The sequence below is a fragment of the Macaca nemestrina genome, chromosome 16 (genome assembly GCF_043159975.1).
Source record: "Macaca nemestrina isolate mMacNem1 chromosome 16, mMacNem.hap1, whole genome shotgun sequence".
Classification (NCBI taxonomy): Eukaryota; Metazoa; Chordata; class Mammalia; order Primates; family Cercopithecidae; genus Macaca; species Macaca nemestrina.
This window is the reverse complement of record NC_092140.1, coordinates 80,221,058-80,241,196: the sequence shown is the minus strand read 5'-3', so window position 1 is coordinate 80,241,196 and position 20,139 is coordinate 80,221,058. Positions and strand designations below refer to the sequence as shown.

The 20,139-nt window shown below is 39.3% G+C and overlaps 1 protein-coding gene across 5 annotated transcripts in view; it reads left to right on the top strand.

The window, feature by feature from the left end:
* The window catches only part of LOC105490674 (leucine rich repeats and calponin homology domain containing 1), a 204,122-nt gene extending 183,983 nt beyond the window's left edge, over positions 1–20,139 (top strand). For 3 of the 5 annotated variants that reach the window (XM_011756543.2, XM_011756545.2, XM_011756547.3), the window contains 2 exons: positions 1,270–1,347; positions 8,956–10,866. In XM_011756543.2, the coding sequence (XP_011754845.2) occupies positions 1,270–1,347; positions 8,956–9,162 (285 nt within the window). In that variant the 3' untranslated portion in view covers positions 9,163–10,866. Of the gene's footprint in view, positions 1–1,269; positions 1,348–8,955; positions 10,867–17,827 lie in introns of those variants that run through there. The other 2 variants (XM_011756544.3, XM_011756546.2) reach the window with 1 other exon arrangement.

Here is a 20,139-nt window from a genome sequence, read left to right as displayed (position 1 = left end):
CTACACAATACAAAAATATGAAAAATATAAAAGTTAGCTGGATATGGTGACACACACCTGTGGTCCCAGCAACTCGGGAGGCTGAGGTGGAAGGATTGCTTGAGCCCAGGAGTTCAAGGCTGTAGTGAGCCATGATTGTGCCACTGCAATCCAGCCTGGAGACAGAGCGAGACCCTGTCTCAAAAGAAAAAGAAAAAAAATAAAGAAAAAGAAATTACTGATTGACCAAGGTGCTAACTTTAAGACTATAGGAACATAAACATTTCTTTTTCCCAAGGGGTTATTTAAACAGTGACAAGTCTTTCAGAAAGCTTCTTTTAGTTGGTAACTTCCCTTCTAAATTGAATCTTTTCCCTCTATTCATCATGGAGGATTTTAGGATAGCCCTGAAAAGATGTGAGTTCTGTGAAAAATATTATGAATAACCTGTCAAGGGGTTGGTTAGCTGTCATGACTTCAACAATTTCTTGATCAGTCCCTGCACTCAAGGACTCATTGGTGATGCTGGGGACATAGTGGGGAGGGGAACATGAATGAGACTCCTTAATGCTATTACAATTTAGCAGCAAAGTGTTCAAAACGTACCATGTAAAAAAGTATAGTATATATGTGAAATGTGCCTGTTACCCACCCCACACCTCAGAGGCCAAGGTTAATACAATTGTGAGAAGCTTTTGGTTAAGTCCTGAACATCCACCATTTTCAGTGCTGTTTACCGTGATATTGCCTCTATATCCATGGCTTTGGTGGGAATGAGGTTAATTGATCTGGTGAATTTAAACCCTTTATATAGAAATATATTTGTTGATGGGGAAGGTAATGTTTATGGTGTACTTTAGGCGAACTAAAACAGGTTACACAACAGTATGATCCCATAAAAACTATATATACATGTGTATGTGCATATATATAAACAGTATAAACATACACATATATACATATGTGTGCAGAAAATTTTGCATACATATGCATCAGCGTATATACATGATATACATACATCTATATATACACATAGGCATATATGTATATCTATGTATGCATATATGAACACAATGTCTGGAAGAATATAATCTAAAATATTAACAGTTTTTAATCTAAGATGGATGTTTCTGGGTGATATTTTGTTTTCTTCTATTTGCTTATGTGTTATTTTCTTTTTCTCCAATAAACATGTATTGCTTGTGCCATTTAGAAAGTTTAAAATTTACCATGTTATTAAAATGGTTTCTCTTTTAATAATACATTATTTCTGTATCTTTGCATTTATAGCCCAAACTTAGCATGGCCAAATGCAGAAGAAATGTGGAGAACTTTTTGGAAGCATGCCGAAAATTAGGAGTACCAGAGGTAAGATCAAACTTACTTCATATCACTGTGTTCTAGTAAAAATTTTATTTAATATATGAGTTTGCACCATTGAATCGATGCAAAGCTTTGTACTTGCTTTTTTGTCTCAACCTTTCTTGAGAACTAATATTGAATAAATTATATAAACTTTTAATCTAAATTACTCTATTGCACTGAAATTAAAATGACTAGGCAATATGTTCAATTCTGAGGAAAAAGTAAAATAATGTAAGATTTTGAAGTAAGTGTGAAATTTCAGACTTGAAAAAAATTTTTTAATCCGCTTGATTCTCTTAAGGACAGAAGTTGCTGAGGCTGCAAGAGAATCTTCTCTCAGGTTTCATAGAGTAGAAATTTGGAGCTGATGGTTTTCTTATCCCAGGCTGTTGAGCAAAGACCTACTGATTGTTGATTATCATTCCCTGTAGCTGTATTTTCCATATGTGGATTAAAAAAATCAACATTGGAAATATTATGGTTATTGTTATTAGCACTAATCATTATCATTAATGATAGCAGTGTTTGTGTGTTGCTTTACAGTTTGTTAACTATTTGCATTTCATTTTTGCCTTCAGTTTGCTTTCAGCCCAATAGGCAGTTCAATTACATGTAGTTTGCTACTTTTTCTCTCTCCAACCTCAGACCCAGCCTCAGCCTCAGGCAGATGGCTGGGGGCTTTTAAAGACTTTGCTTTTAGTAACATAAACTGATTTCTTAGGCAGACATGAAGCAATCCACTCAGAATATGGAGTAGCCTTATAAATTGAGAAGTTTATCCTCCTTGTGATAAACAGAAATTGATAGAAGTTTATTTCTTATGATTTCTTCTTTATTAATATCCCAGGGATAAAGCAATTTTAAAAATACACGAGATACTGTTTTTGAGTATATAAAGAATTATATTTCAATATAATTCTACTCAGTGATAGGAATTACTGAGATTGACAAAGGCTTTTTTCCCTTTCCCTTTCTCCATCATTCCTTCCTTTTTTTATCCTTTCTTCCTTTCTTTCAGCTTGGTGGGACTCAGAGGTGGGGGATAGTGGTAGGCTTCTCATCGTATTTGAGGAAGAGCATTATTTAAAACATCTCTAAGTCAGAGCTATATCAATACAAGGAAGCTTACAAATTTATTTTATAAAGAGTGTGAATTTTATATAATGGACTGTCTTTGTGATCTATTCTGCTTTCAGCAATGTTATAATCTGCGTATCTATTGTGTGTGTACATTTTAATATTGCCTATACATTTCTTGGCTTTGAATATATATGTGAACGCACTTACATACCTTTTCTAATGATTCGATTCTGTCATGGGCTAGTAAGATTTCCCATGTGTGAATCAAAACTCTCAGGGCAAGCTTCAGATGATAAATTATTCGTGTCTGTGCTAGAAAGCACTTCATCAGTGCTTTAGGTCATTAGGTTATGACCTAACTCCCTGTGGTTTTCAAAACTCATCAATGTTTTTTTGGCTTACAGTAATATAAAATAAAATGGAATTACCCTTAACCAATTGTTGTGAGTAAAGATTGGTAATTAAGATTTCCTTTTAAAGTGGAGAAAAGGAAATTAAATTACCATAAAAATCCAGAGCAAAATTTATCATCATTTCTCAAGATGCCCCTGGCGCTAATGTACAATTTATAACTCCCAAGAAGGTTCAAATCCAGGCAGTAAATGATCTTTTTCTGGCAGTGTCCCATTTAACTATGTTTAGTATCATTTAGCATATTTTTGGAATTATTTTTAAGGCTTGAGGTGATTTTCTTTTTCTTTTTCTTTTTCTTTTTTTTTTTTTTGAGACAGAGTCTCACTCTGTTGCCTGGCCAGGCTGGAGTGCAGTGGCACGATCTCGGCTCACTGCAACCTCCACTTCCCGGGTTCAAGCGATTCTCCTGTCCCCGCCTCCTGGCTAGCTGGGATTACACGTGTGCACTACCACGCCCGGCTATAGTTTTGTATTTTTAGTAGAGACAGAGTTTTACCATGTTGGCCAGGCTGGTCGCGAACTCCCAACCTCAGGTGATCCGCCTGCCTCAGCCTCCCAAAGTGCTAGGATTACAGGTATGGGCCACCGCGCCTGGCCAAGGTGATTTTCAAGTTTGCTGTGTGTGTGTGTACACATATGTATCTATCCTGATGGATAATCCAATAGCATTTTACTGGTGACTAGAATTTAAATTCACTGCTACTAGACAAAAAGTGTATTAACAGTTGAACTTGTTTAATGAGAATGTTAAAGTAAGTAAAGAATATTTAGTGACAAATCAGAAATTCCTACTGCAAGGCAATTGGCATTTTCCTGTATACTCAAAACAACATGTTTTCATCTCGTAGAGTACGTGAAATGTTTTTACCTTAGGAATACAACACTAAGTTGAGGGACCAAATGACTTCCCCACCCCACCTTAGATATTTATACTTCCTTCACTACCTAGGAGGGATGATGTCTGAGTGTGTATGTGGCACAGTACAATTGATGATTTACACTAAAAAGATAATTATATCACAAGACCACTTGCAGAAATTCTCCATCTACAATTAGACATTTTAAAAGACATTTTTAAAGACCTAAAAAAAAAAGAGGACCTATATCATTACTTTTTCTTATTGCATCAAGCTTAGTATTTGAGAAATAAAATACTCATTGATTTCCTAGTAGTCATACCTCCCTCTAATTTGCCAGCTTTTTCTACTTCTCCATCTATAACTTATCTAACCACACACAGGCCACGGAGATCTTGAGTTCTGCATTTTAGAAGCTAAATATCTAATTGATGATGATAAATCATCCTGTAGATACTGAAAAGTCACAGCTGTGTTCTTAAGTCTAAAATTTGTTGTCCTAGGTAATAGAATCACAGTTTGAAACTACAAACCAAAGTCAGGGTCAGCAGTTTGTATAATTTTTTCACGTTCATATAGATGGAATACAGTAGCTGAGCAGATTTAGTTAAACTATTACATGGAAAGTAAGAAAATGGGATGGAAAGAATAATAAATGATTTTCTTTAGAAGTCCCCATAAACACAGTCCCAGGCATTTGCCCCAGGGTGGGTCACGGTTCATGACACACGTCTGTGCTTCCGCAGCTGGAATCACTCTGTAGTTTCTCTAATATCCAGGAAATGTGTCTATGCAGGTTAGGCAGTATACTACCTAAATTCACCGAATAAATCGTAAAGGTTAATGGGAAAGACTGTCCCTCCATGACATTTTAAAAAATGTATTGTGATTTTTTAAGACGGGGCCTCACTATGTTACTCAAGCTGGTCTCGAACTCCTAGGCTCAAGACACCCTCCCGCCTTTGCCTCCCAAAATGTTGGGATTACAGACATGAACCACTGTGCCCAGCCCTTGGTGGTATTTTAAGCCCACTTTTTACAACAGGGTAGAAGACAGTAGTTCTGGTGTGGCTGATTTCGTAAATGCAACTTTTTCACATTGGCTACATTCAGGATTATAAGCAGCATTACGTACCATGCCACATCTCTTTGTGGTGTTGATGCTTAGTGGTCAGACTCTGCAGCTGTCTTCGACCTCTAGTGCAAGCATCAACTTGGTCTTGAAGATAGGCCTTGGTGGGCTTCCAAATTCTTGGGGATATATTTTTTGCATCACCTAAAAATCTGACTCCAATTAGGCCTTGACCCCCTGAGGCTTTTAATGGACACACAGGTTTCCTTTGACTTTTCTGAGTGCTCTTGGAGATTCCTGACCTCTAACCTCTACGTAGCAGATTGGCTACATGTTCATCATTGGTACAGTTCATGGTTGACTGTTGGAGGTTTTCAAATGGATCCAAATTTAGGGATATTTTAGGGCTCTTATTAGTATTCTCTCAGGTTGAGAGAAATCTAATTTATGAAGCATCAAAAAATTACGAAACAGAGATGTATTTGGTTCACCAGGGAGATTTTTCTACTCAGTGTTACATAGGTAACTTTGATCTCAAATTTCTGTAAGGCTTGAGGTCCTTAATCTAACAGACTTGCCCTCTTTAGATGAGGGGAGTTAGAATAGAAATGTACTCTGTTGTGTAAATGTTCAGCCCTTCGTCTTCTTTACTGTTTCCAGAGAAAAGATAGAGAAGAAGATTAAAGGCAGGAACTCAGCTGACAGTGGTAGACTCCTTGACAGCTTAGGGCTCCTTCCTGCCTATCTGGGCAGCTCAGAGTGCTGGAGGAAGCAGAAAGGTTTCATTCCACACGCACAAGGGCAGGTCACTTGGTGTCCTTGAGCTTCTGCGTCAGCCAAAGGGAGTTTTAAAACCCTAAAGTACATTCAGATGCTAATGATGATTGTGTCAATGTAAGTGGAATTATGGCTGAGTTTTCCTTATCTTTTGTAACTTTCATATTTGCATTTTTTGTGTTAAAGGTTTTATATATGAAAGTTGTAATAGTGTTCCCATTTACACCTGTTGTGAGGGTTTAGGAAATTACACATACCACTGATTGAAGTTTTTTGTTTTTGAAAGGCAATCTATACATGGAAGCTACTGTTTTTTTGTTTTAATCTTAAGAATATGAGAAATGGGTCCTTTATCTTCTCTGAGCCTTATACCTCTTTTTCTTCCCCAAGTCAATGACTTTAGTGTTAATTTAAATCATAACTACACTTTGTGGAAGGATGAGATTCTTATTACTAGATTTATTTTAATTTTCCATTTATGTTGGTTAATTCTAAGGGTGAATAATCAGAGAGGTTTATTGTTTTATTAACATCAACTTTTAAATTCATAATTTATTGAAAACAGCCAATCTGGCTCTTTTCTAGCTATAAAGGATGCAACTGATTTCCAAGCTATTCCTATTTAACTTTCTCTAAGTCCATAAAACTGGCAATTAGTTGTCATATATTTGGAGAAGACTGGAAATCCTTCCCCATCTCTCTCCTCTCCCTGCCAAGTTATACCTCATTGCTGAATTATGGCTTTAAATATTGCAGAATGACCATGAACATTCTTGTATTAAGATATTTTAGATTAAAAAATACTTTGTAAGCATATTGACTTTTTATATTAAAATTATATTAGTAAAGTAAATACATTCCAAAGTTTTAAATAAAACTTCTGCCTAGATATGTTTAGCTCTTAGAATTTAGACTGTAGTATGCCCTGAACTGCCTGATCTATCTACATTTCTCTTTGTGTCCATAGTATTTGGGGAACCTGGTCCAGTAGTAATCTTAGTCACACACTCTGGTTGTGCGCAACCTAAGTGAATTTCTTAACCTTTGGTGATTGTGATTTTTGTTCACTATAATGGGCACTAGCATCCACACTTGCCTCTGGGGACTCTTAGTGAATTAACTGTGTTTTATAAATGCCTTGCAGTGATTACAAATGCTCTGTAAATACATGGTGAAATTTTGCCTCTTTAAATTTCCTTTCTTTTTAGCATTTTCCAATTTTAATTTTCATAAAGAAATAAAGTATAATCTCTACGTCCCTCTCAGTAAGGCTAAATTTTGGAAAGCACAAAGGGCTGAACCTCCCAGGTCAGAAATTAGGAATTTCAGCCCCGGTTTGCTTCATGGCCCCATTTTAAGGGCTGAATGTGACTGTTGGCTGTGTGACATAGGGTTGAATCAGAGAGCAGTTCTCAGATGGCCACAGCAGCTCACACTCCACACATTCGTCATGGTGCTTCCGATTTTTGCCTACCTGACAGTCTTAGATCCATTCCTTTTTCTTTAGAGATTGTGATTTAATTTAAATTAACCACTATAGGCTGTCACTCTAGGTCTCACCCACTTTAATTAAGCCCGGAGTCTGTGGCATCATGAAATCTTTTCCTGGATGAGAAGAATGGTCTGTGTTGCCTGCCCCCGTGAGGAGTGTACTACTGAAAACTGCAAAGTTGATTTGACTCTAGTTGTCTGATGGTGCTGCCAGAGAGCAGACCAGACATGCTCCTTACGGTTCTGGGAAATGGATTGAAATACTTGCTGAGGACAGAATCGTCTGCTTTTAACATGAAAATACTAGTTTTGTGAAAATCACATTTCAGTGTGCATATCAGCTTTCTGTCTTATGACTGCTTTGCTTGGATTTCCCTGGTCAAGCTCAACATTGCAATAGAAAATTCTTATTGCGATAGAAAACTTTTCTTAGATGTTTCCTCATCTATTAATCCATGAGCAGCATCTGTCTCCCAGTGAAATCCAATTTATGTGTAGCTCTTTTCATTCTTGGGAGAACTCTAACAGTGATAGCTTGATTTCTCCAGATCCACTGAGAAGAGATGCAGTATCTGAATACATATAACATGATTTATTCATCTTAAAAATATTTTGTTAAGAGTATCTCTAACTTCATTAATAAAAGAAAATTAGAATGTTTTTAATCTTATTCAACCAACCTAATTTTGTAGTATTCCTGCTTAACTGAGGGTATCGAGCTAACTTCAGACACAAGTGAGGCAAAACTTCTAACTTAGAAACATCTTTGGGCTGCTCCATGATGTATAGCGCTTAGCAGTGAGGCCAAAATAGAGGACAAAAGTGTAGCAAAGTATGTAAAATATACATAACATTTGTCTTAAATGCCTCACCTAATTCGTAACTAAAACCGCCTTTATGAAATAGATCACACATATTTTCAATCTTTGTTTAATTTGGAAACAAAACCACAGCTTTTCTTTCTTGCTAATATATCAATTAGAATTCCTGTTAATTTTAAACTGTGGTCATTTCTGGTTCAGAAATTTAGCGTATGAGACAATTGTTTGCTTTCCGACAGCAATAGGCTGCTGAAAGTCAGCACAGAAAACTGAGCCTCTTAGTTTGCAGTTAGCTGAGAAATAGATGTTCTGCTTCCTTACATGGTGACTGTTGAGTAGATAAAACACAGAGGTCTACTCCCCCTGCCCCAATAAACCTGTTTAGTAGTGAAGCAGTTTACATAATAACTCCATGTGGGGGTGTACTTTTACTCTCTACTCTCACTACACATCCAAGAAGCCCTTCCTAGACTTCTGGTTAATGTGTTGTTGCAAAAATATGAAATGTAATGTACTTTCTGACACATGTAGGGACGTACTTAGAACTAGCATTCCCCAGAGTTTATCAACAAGCATAAAATGAAAAAAAAAATTAAATGTGCATGTTAACTTTCAGAGAGAACTACTTTATATCCAAGTCTACACAGACCAGGGTAAAAGATGCACTAAGAGAATGAAGAGGAAGGGTGGGGATTACATTGTAAACTTCATAGTTTTTCCTTTAGTAAGGTTAAGTTTAAATGTCCTAAGTGAAAATCTCTTATTTTTATGCCACTGGTGAGCACATGATCTCTTGACTATTAAAACTGTGTGAATGGCAGAATGATGTGTAAATTGCAGAATATGCCGTTCCTCCGTGGCCAGATTGTGGGTGAAGGATTTCTTTGACCCATTGGCACAAAATAGGTATTCTACTATTCTCCTATTATAATGGATTTAAAAATCTTTGATGATGAAAGGGTCTTACCTGCTTGAAATAAGGGGTTACTCCTGCCATTTGCTAGTAACCAAAAATGTGTGCTTCTTTCTAGCTGTTCCTCCGTGTATTTTTAATTGTATGCACTGTCTCTTTCTGTTCTAATGGCTGCCCTCGGAATAGGCTGACCTCTGCTCTCCGTATGACATCCTGCAGTTGGATTTTCGTCACATTCGAAAGACTGTTGACACTCTGCTGGCACTCGGGGAGAAAGCCCCACCACCAACTTCTGCCCTCCGCTCCAGGGACCTTATAGGCTTCTGTCTTGTCCATATTCTCTTTATAGTGCTGGTCTATATCACTTACCACTGGAATGCTCTGTCCGCATAACGTCTGCACGTGCATCCAAACGCTGTTCTCTGTCGCCCTCAACCTTTGCAGGGTCCTTCCTCCCTTTGAGCCTTTGCCTTGCAAACTTCCATCCCTGTCATGTCTTCAGTAATCTCTCGAGTTTTGAAGCTGAACGTTACCAAATCAGATTTTCCAGAAGCACAAACTTTGTAGAATACAGTTTAGTATAATTCCTCTCACTTACTGAAAAACAATGACGACTGCAAAGTGTATGCACACCGCATGCTTCCTCATTCACATAGTGCCAGCAGCAGTGCCACGCAGTTCCTCTTCTCTCTCCCGGTGAGCTGCTGCCCTGGGCAGAGGGGAGGAGGACTCCAGACGGGAGTGTCGAGGACAGGGATTTAGCATATGGAAGTCTTTCCTCTGGGTCAGTATTGAACTAGAATTGTAATTCAGGTCTAGACAGTTGAGCTGTATAGGGGCCACTTGCAAGGCAGACAGAAAACTAACATTTTGGCCCAACTCGATCTATACAAAGCTTTAATAATACCGCTATTGTCCAAGTTGGAGATACTATCTGGACATCTACAAGCACACACACTGTCTTGATGGCCATTCGATTGGATTCCTCCTAATTTCCTAAAAAAGGAGCCGCGAAGGGCGCTGGGCAGTGTTGCCACCAACTTCCACCCTGGCCAGCCCCTCTGGCCAGAAGGGCCCACTCCGGGGGAGGTGGTGTTGTTGCTGTTAGAGCCTCATGTGGAGGAGCCGCTTAAACACCAGTTTTTACTGCTTAACTCCTTGTTAGGTCTTCTCTTGAGGCTCTTAGAAAAGCGTTTTCCAGAGAGATTTCTATTTTTGAACAATGGAACGGATCATTGCTTTTTTGCCACATCACATAATAACTGCCAGTCCAGAATGTGACAGATTCGACTCTATTCATTTTCAAATAAAGCCATGAGCCGTGGAACATTCTTGGTCCTGGGGCTTGGGTTGTGATGGCAGGAGTCAAGAAGAAGATTACTCTCATTTTAGAAAAAGGTAGTTTCTCTGATTATTTGAAATGTTCATTTAGCCTTGATTTTCACTGACTTTGGACTAGCAAACTGCTTTATTTTTAAGTCAGCTCAAAGGATTATATAGTAACTATATCTGCATTTGGAGCAATGTGATCAGTTTGCATTTAAAAGGAAAAAAAGAATTTTATCTTAGCCAGAATGTCCCTGGATTCAGGGGTATCTTTGTATAATATGAGAGGGCCTTGTTCCAAGGTCAAGGCAGCCTCCTTATTTTACATGCTGTTTGCCAAATCCTGTTTCTTAGCTTGGGGAGATGATGGACTTCGCTTCCTCAAGATAAATTTCTAGTTTATTAAGATGCAAACAGCCCTCATAGATGGCTACTAAGAAGAAAATCTTATTTTTCTGAACATTTTCATGAATCCAGGGGACTTGAAAATATGGAAGACCCACATAGTTAGAAGAATATATTTATAAAGATTCCTTGCTACTAAGTCAGATCAGATTTGCTAACAGGAAACATTCTTTACATGACAATATCTTGAGTTATGTGAGTTTTTTTTTTCCTGCCGACTTTGTGTTGATTGGTGAAATACAGGGTATGTGGAAGTTATCTAATTAACCTCAGTTGTATATGAATAACCCACAGATGTACTGAATTACTTTTGGTGCTATCTTGTACTCTTCAACCTGTAACACAATAAAATCCCTTTGTACAATGTCTAATGAGCACCCTGAGCCATAAATTGCCTAATAAACACATTTTGGGTGATTATTCCAAGTTTTTACCAACCCATTGATACATGTATTAATGAGCTCTCAGCATTCCCATCCAGCTCTGCAGTGCATTGAGGCTTCTTTTTAATGGTCACCACTGTGGTGGTTTTTCCCTTCTTTCTGGGGAGAAAATGGGGAAAAAAAGAGAAAACTTACTGGGTTGCCACCTTAAAATAATATCAATAAAAACTGAGTAGGACACTCATGTAAGAGTAGATTTAATTTTCAGTGTTGACAGTTCAATTGAAACATGTTAAGGACAAATTAAAAGATGTTTATATTTTAATTCTGGCATCCAAAGTATTCTTTGGACACACTTTGATTTTTTTGTGTCATTAATTTGTCTGTACTCTAATGCGCTGCACTTCTTGGGATTTATTGGATATTTTTTCATTAGTAGTATGGTAACTAGCAGAACACAATTAATTTAGTCCTTTAGGCAAAAATTTGAATGAACTGTTCTGTCCATTGCCAAGCCATTAATTTCTAATCAGAATATTAAGCTTCTCTGTGGTTTTTCTCCAAGGTACCCGTGCACCAGCCCATATGCTAACTGGATGCCTGCAGATGCCTGCCCTTGCAGCTTGACTGGGGATACCTGGCTGACCTCCTTAGAGTCTGAGAAGTAGGGATGTCACTGAATGGTTTATTGTGCTTACTAAATCTCCTCCTCACAAGAAAGACCATTTTTTCAGTATTCCCCTCCAATGTCAGATAAAAGGAGCCAAGTATCTATTTACATCTTGTTTTTGGAATAGCCAGTTGTATTCTTTTTCTCCAGTTTCTCCAACTGGTGGCAACTCTCCACTCAGTGTCAGAATTTCCAAAATGTGTGACACCTAATTTCTAATCATCTTTTCTATTTGTGGATTTCTGGTTTGCTACTTTTAGGGGGAGACACTTATGAAATGGGGCTGGTGGGAAGGGGCCCTGCAGAACTACAATGTATGGCAATTGAGTATAAATTTCATCAATGAGAGAGATAAATAAAGGCACTTGATAGCCCGCTGCTATTTGTTTGTAAGAAATTAAAACTAGTGCGTGGTGAGCTGGGTTCTCTCTCGAAACCCATGTAGATGCCTGATTGAGTCATAAGGACAAAGGGTTTTTTTGCCTTTGCCTATGGGGAAAAAGTAGGGATGATATTTTAAAATTTTAGGAAACTGAAAGTTGTTTTGGATTAGGTGACAAATACTTTAATATGATTTTATTTCAGAAGACTTGATTTTTAAGAATTAGGCTTCATATTTCAAAATTGGTTCTCAATAAACAATCAATTTGGTATATAGAATGTGCCCTTTTTTTCTTCTTTAAGGTGGTCAGAGTCTAGTTTCCTGGCTTTTGACTGCAACTTTGTACATTTTTGTGTTCATTCATTCATTCCATAAATACTGAATGAGCAATCTCTGCAAGGCCCTGGGGATAAAAACGTCACCGGGACACATGACCTGGTCCTCAAAAAGCTTACAGTCTGTACCAAGAGTCTCCAAGCTTGTTTTGTAAAGGGCCTAGAGGAAACATTTTAGGCTTCTCGGGCCATGCAGATTCTGTTGGGATTACCCAGTTCTGCTTGTGTACCATAAATGCAGCCATAGACGATACATCAAAAATGGGTGTGGCTGTGTGCCAATAAAACTTTATTTACAAAAACTGGCTGCGGGCTGGATTAGCCTGCAGGCCATAGTTTGCCAACCCTTGATCTAGTGGGTCCTTAGACAAGTAAAGAGGAATTCAGGTGATAAGGACCTGTGGTGGAGCAGGTACAGGATTCTGGAAAAGAGAACTGACCCTGATGGGGAATAGGGCACCATGAACACATCCTGGGATGGTGGTGTTTCTGCCGAGACTTAGTGAAGTTGTAGGAATAGCCAGGTGGAGTGGGCAGAGGAGAGGGACTGGGGTTGAGGCATATGTGTGTGTAGAGAATGAAGTTTTCTAGGGAGAGGATGGACTAGACGGTAGCATGGTTGCAAAGTAAATAATCCAGGGAGGAGCAACAAGAAATCTCTGTAAGATGTTGGATGGTCTCCATTTCACACTGAAGAAACTGATGCAGGAACTTAAAGCTCTCATACATTAAAGTAACGCACAGATAGTTTTAAGGCTCAAACAATATAGTGCCAGGATTTTATATATAAGAAGCAACCTGAACAAAATGAAATATGCTGGTGGGATGATGCCATTTTAGGCTAGTGGCTGGCTTAGAAGTAAGTGTGTATCTCTTTGGGATCATAAGAAACTGTAGAAGGAGGAGAGCCAGGCAGTGACGGCTCATCCTGTTCCCACCAGGTGTTTGCTGCCAGGATAAGATGAGCTGAGTGTCAGAGCGAACCCTGACACTGAATTGAGGATTCGCTGGTCCCACCTGACATTGAAGTTGATGGGACTTGCCATCAAAACACTCCAGGGGCCACGGGACCTCTTCCTAAATCATGACCACAGACCTAACATATTCACCCATTAAGTAAGGGATTTATGGGAAGAGGCATAGTGTTATGTAAAGAGCCCTGGCTCTAAGATACATGTGGTTCAAACCCTGGTTCCAGGACTTACCAGCTGTTTAATGTCAAAAAGTTACTTCAAGTCTGTCTCTGTCTTAGTTTTCTCATCTGTGAAATGCAGATATTAATGTCTGTCTTGCAGGGTTATCATAAAGAAATCACCAATGCAAATCGGTAGTGTTGGTGCCAGGCATGTAAGAGGTAGCCCAGAAGGTTTTGAAAGTTAGCGTTTAGTCTTTATGGCTTGTTTTTTCCAACTTCTTTTGCTGTGGCTCAGAAGGGTGGATGAGGCGATATGGGTGAACCTAATAGATTCTACCGTTGGAGAAGTAACTTGAAGCATGAGTTCTTCAAAGACGGTCAGAAGCATTATTTTATGCAGGAGACTACTTCATGACTCTGCTCGGTACTTTAAAAAGAAACTCAACAGAAAAAGCCCATGGGCAAACTAAGAGTCTGCAGTCATGTTCTCAACAAAAATCTCTGGGATCCTATAACAGTGCAACTTAAATTCATTTCAAGTCAATATAAAGGTACAGCTGTCTCTGCTGTAAGTCCGTTATGAACAAGGGGCCGGCTGGAAGGGCCACTTTACCTGCCTGATCCTTAGAAGGCCCTTCTCTTCTGAGTCATTCCTCATCCAGCTGTAAACCTACCATGATTCCTTCCTAATTCCAGCTTCTGTGCACACTTCAAGGATCACCCACTCTGTGGGAGATGCAGTGTCCTGGCTGGTGTGATGGCAATGGCCCTGACCCCTTCTTGGGACGCCTCCTGGTTGGAAGCCTCCCCTTGGCCATCCTTCCAGCCAGCACCTCAAGGTGTAATTCCCACCAGAGTCTTCATTCCAATCCTGTGATAGAATAACCAGAACGTCCTTGCTTGTATAAGGTTTCTGTTTTCCTGTGCAAGTCTTCTTACATCCCTCCAACCTCAGCAAAGTAATCTGAGGACACTTCTGGGCTTCCTCAGGAGATCTGAAAAGAGGCAGGAAGAATTCAAGGGGTACCTTTTTATGTCTTCTGTTTACTCCTCATCACTAGCCATACAAGCAGGAGGGAGGATCTTGGACTCTGCACCTGGCTTGGAATGTGGAGACCGGGAAGGCGAGAAACAGTGCTTGAAAAAACAAGGGCCTGGGAAAGAGGGTGCCCTTCACCTAACTCAGTCTGTGAAGTGTCCAAGTGTCCTATTGGCAGGAGGCTGGGGCCTCGATACCTCTCCATCCCTGTTTCTGTGGAGCCCCCAGCCTTTCCCTCACATGGCCTTCAGCTCAGGACCCTGAAGGCCACTGGAGCCACTGCTCATCAGGCACTGGGGTCAGTCTCTCATTGGAGGACACATGCCACTCTCTTTTCAGGACGCAGGATAGGACACCTTGCTCCATATAAGCTGTGTTGTTCGCAGAAATTAGGCTCTATGGAAATACTAGTGCTAGAATTCAGGCACATTCTAGACTACACATAACTAAATGCCAAGGTTGAAAAGCAAAATGTCTTGCTGCATTGCCTGAAGCAAATCCCTCATTCAGCAATTTCTATTCACATTCCTTGCCCAGTGGTCTATTAATTTCTTAGTGTTTTTCCTGCTGATTTGTTGAGCTTATGTGTCATATAAAACGCTTTGTAATTTTTTTTTTTTTTTTGAGATGGGGCAAGGCTCTATTGCCCAGGCTGGAGTGCAGTGGCATACTCATAGCTCACCACAGCCTCAAATTCCTGGGCTCAAATGATCCTCCCACCTCAGCCTCCCAAGTAGCTGGGACCACAGGTGCACACCACCGTGCCCAGCTGGTTTTCTTTGTTTTGAAGAAATGGGGGTCTCACTATGTTGACCAGGTTAGTCTTGAACTCTTGGCCTCAAGTGATCTTCCAGCCTCAGCCTCCCAAAGAACTTAGGTTACAGGCATGAGCCACCATTCACATTGTTTCCTTTGTAATTTGATGCAAACACTTTTTTATTTAAGTGTTACTTATCTTCTCATTAATCGGGTTTGTTTTTTTAACACATGGAAACTTTAAATATTTAGGTAATCAATTGTTTTGCTCTTTTCCTTTGTGACTTTTTCATAATGCTTTTTTTAGCTTAGAAAATCCTTCCCCATCCATTTATCAGAAAAAAAGTACTAAATATTCACCTTTGTTATTGGGAGGAGTGTTGTAGATTTTTTTTTTTTAACATCCAACTCTTTATTTCATTTCAAATTGATTTTAACATATGGTATGAAGTGAAGACTTATTTTACCCAAGTAATACCTGGCACCAGGAGCTTAACTGTACTTAGCAGCCATTTGCAATTTCCTGCAAAGCCAGATGTCGACTTGGGTGCTGTCAGAGCCTATAGAATGAGGAAGACATGTCTTTGCCCTTGTGGAACCTGCCTTAACAATGAAATGCCAGATTCAAGTGATTTCACAAGCCCATGGCAGATGGTGCCAGGGGAGGCTGAACACTGTCATCTGGCCACAGACATCCCTCACCATGTCACAAAAGGAGGCACCATCGTTAACAGCCTGGCTCACAGCTCACAACTCAGTCAGAACTCCCCCATCCTTTCTCAGGTTGATACTTGGCTAATAAATTGTCAGGCAGCATGAACCTGTATGCTCACCTGATATGCCATTGACAAGATAATCCTAGTTTGATACACAGCAGTGACATGAAATCACGGTTAAAATTGTCGTTTAAAGAATCAACTGTCTTCTGTTGACATGGGGCCATCTGTTAAGGCCTAGGTTAAAGTCTGAGGTTCTCTGAATTTGCTACAAGTAGGGAAGTAAGATGGTGAGAGAGTAAGACCCACTGACAATTGAGACAGTGGAACAAGTTATTGGAGATGTCATGGCATGTCCTTTGAAAGTTTTTAAAGCCCAGCGTGCCTGTGTCTGTGGTAATTTTTGGAGAGTTGTGCATTGAGGCAGCAAGAAGATCTGGTTCCTCAAGCAAGTGTCACGTGAGAGGAAGCCCTTCCTTGCAGAGCACACCAATTGGCTTCCTGCTGAACAGTGACTCCATCACCTGGGGCTGGATGCAGATCCCACTGAAATTCTCCTTCGAAACAGCGCCACTCGGCCTTAAAAAGAAGGAAATCCCGTCATTTGCAACAACATAGATGAACCTAGAGGATATTATGCTAAGTAAAATAAGCCAGGCACGGAAGGACAAATACTGCATGACCTCACTAATATGTGGAATCTAAAAAAGTTGAATTCACAAAAGCAGAGAGTAGAATGGTGGTTACCAGGGGTTGGGTAGGGAGGTTGGGATAGGAAGATATTGGTCAAAGGATACAAAATGGTGACTATAGTTCATCATAATGTATTTTGTACTTGAAAATTGAGAACAGACTCGATTTTAAGTGTTCTTACCAAAAAAAACAAGTATCTGAGATAATGCATATGATAATTAGCTTGACTTAGCCATTCCACAATGTATACTTTTATCAAAATATCATGTTGGACACCATAAATAAATGCAATTTTTTTTTTTTTTACCTGTCAAAGAAAAGAAAAAAGAAAAAACAAACATTGGGCTGTGGAAAACACACTGTCCTCAAGTAGATAAGAGAATATTTGCCGTGGTGTCTTTTCCCAGCCAAGGAGACACACCCTGGAAGAAGTTCCCTTGAAAGATATCAGATCAGGGTGAAATAACAATGGTGGAAAATTACTTCATTGTGTTATTCTGTAAACTGGTTTGTGGAGCATGAAAGGTTCTACACACAAGAAGTGACTCACGCTTATTGTTTTTCTTAAATAGTATGTCCTGGACATTTCCCAAGAGCAAAAATGCAACATGGGAGAGTAGCAGGACATTTGTGCTTTTGACAGTTTTATGAAAGAGTCTTGAAGGGAGGCTATTGAGGACTGTAGTTATAATTACCAATTTATAAAGACTGTTCATAAACCACGAAGAAAGGCTGCCAGTCCACCCACTTGCCTGCGTTCCAGAGGTCACAGGAAGTAAAATGAACTCAATGAAGGTGTATGGTCAGTATAACAATGTGTGATCGGTACAAATGAGTATTTGAGTGCCTTTAAAATGTGTCAGGGGCTATTTGCAAGTTTGCTTTATAAGAATAGAAGCTATTATATTCTTGATGTGTGCTCTCTGACTCCAGCTCAAGTTATTTAGTGTAAAGCTTTCTTAAATATTTAGATCTGCAGACTTCATGGTGATTAGGAGCCTTTTTGAAACAATCTGCATGTGTGAAAAATCATTATTTTATCTGCAAACATAGAAAAGGTCTTTGCAGTGGGTTGAAAGCAAAGGAAGGAACTTGGCTTAGGTGATCAAACAGGCATACTACAGAGTGTTCAACCTAACTTTCGTCAATGATGTAGCAGGATTTTATGATGAGAGTACTATCATCTAAAAATTGATGTTTTATTCTTTTTCCTTTTAGGAAAAGCTATGTCTACCCCACCACATCCTTGAAGAAAAAGGCCTGGTCAAAGTGGGCATTACCATTCAAGCATTACTAGACATCACCGTAACGAAGGCTCTATTCACATGAAACTACCCCTTCTCCACTGGGGGCTCAGACTCTGCTGTCATCCAGGATCCTGAACTCTGCTCCAGGCACCTGTTTAACCCTCTCTCCCACCCACTGCCTGTCACTTCACTGACTCCAGTTACATTGAAACAATTTTCAGTCTAAGGGAGGATTTTCTACCTTTCAGAGCCGACCTCCGACTTTAAGACTTGACAGGTATTTATCTTGAAACCAGAGAGGGAGCTGGAGAAAAAAAAAACTGAGCAGCACATCAATGCCTTTTCCACCCTCCTTCATCCTTTCCACACTCACCAACTGCCATTACCAAAATGCCAAGCACAACCGTTTTGCAGCAAGATGCATTCGTTTTATTAAAACCAAACTCATCATGTATTTAGTCGGGGGTGGGGGGAGGGGGGAACAATCAGGTTTTTCACCACCAAATTTTTCAAGAAGTTTCTTGAGACCATTGCCTTTTAAAAAACTATTTTCGACATACAAAATATTTATATAAATATTATTTATTAGTGAGTTGTTATTCATCCTTTGGATGCAAATTGTAAATTAGGAAACTATTTTATTACTGCTTTTTTGTGGTTAAACACTTTATTTTAATATTATAAATATTGAGTTATTTTCTATCCTCTTTGGTGTGCGGTAGTTTAGGTCTCAGTAATCATGTTTCTGGTGTATATGATTCCAAAAAAAAAAAAAAAAAAAAAAGCAAAAAACAGGTGCTTTTGGGACACAACTTCTCTGGGGAGGCAGTATTGACACTTTGGTTTGTGGAACGTCAGTCTTATTTATATTTCTGCATTCCATCCAGTTTCCTACATTCCAGCAGCCCTCTGTCCCCCAATATAACAAACTGACTAAAATCAAGAGAGCACCCCAAAGTTATTTGTAAATAGCTGTGATGGAAAAAAAAAAGACATATTAAACTTGAAGATAAAATGTGAACAATTATTTTTTGGATTCATACTTCTTTTGCTATGCACAAAACATTCACGTTTTAACACAAAGAAATAATAAGTGTTAGCGTCATCTGTCTTGAAGTATACTTTTGCACTGTAACTTGGGTTACATTAAAGAGAGCTTTGCACCAAAGGTAGATAATGAAGAAATGGTATAGGAAAGTGGAGATGACGAAAAGTTGATTGTTGAACCAAAAAGGATTTGAAGGGAAGCTTCGATTGAGTATCCGAAATTACTTAAGGCACATAGGACCTGAATCAGGAAACCAGCACTTCTTACAACTGCCAGTTTTAAAAGAGGAAATGATTCTGAGATGTGCTTATGTTATTTTAATTTGGTGGTTGGTGGTTTTCCACGTAGTCTGTAAAATCCTGCAAGATTCACAGTCTCTGGTGTGAAACCTCAGAAGTGAGACATTGTGAACCTGTGGGCAGTACCACCAAGGCAGGCTAAGGGGAGGGTGCAGTAAGTGGAGTTTGTGAGGCTGAGTGGCTGAGGAGGGAGCAAGTGCAACAAAATAGGGCTAGAGAAGAACCAGCCAAGGAATGGAACCCATGCTGCTCTCAGAGATTCACAGATGGCTTCACGGAACACGGCAGCCTTCTGCAGGCAGTTCCACGCATGCGCACTCACGCTGCAATCACAGCTGTCCCAGGAATTAACCTTTCTAAGTCTTGCGAATGCTGACTGCACTTTCACCTCCTTGAAAAGCCATTAGAAGTTTTTAGAGCAGCAGCAGGCACAGTTTGTAAGACAAATGTAGAGGGGGACGCAAGAGAAAAGGCACCACCAGGAGGAGGATTCAGTGTGCAGTCAGCACAGACCAACATCAACCAAGACAACGGCTGCCCTCCGCTCTTGGGAAGATGGGGGGAGATTTCTGAAAACAGAAATTTGGATTGGCAGCTAGCAGTTATTTCCTATCAGATGTACTGTGCACTTTAACCTAACTTAAAATGTATTTTAATATTTTTCTGTACTGCACAAATACCTGTTTTGTCAAATAGCATAATGATGTAAAGAAACATTTTGGACAAAGAGTGTATACAATTTAAGCAACATTCAAAAGTTGACTATATAAGTAGGAATTTAGCCTGCTGCACCTTCACGGGCATTCAGAATGCGGGGTCCTGAAATATTTTTTTACGTGTATATATGGTGGCATGAAGCTCTGTAATCATTGTTTCGAGAGACTTTTTTTTTTTTTTTCAAAATTAAAGTATTTCTTTTGATATTAATTTTTATTA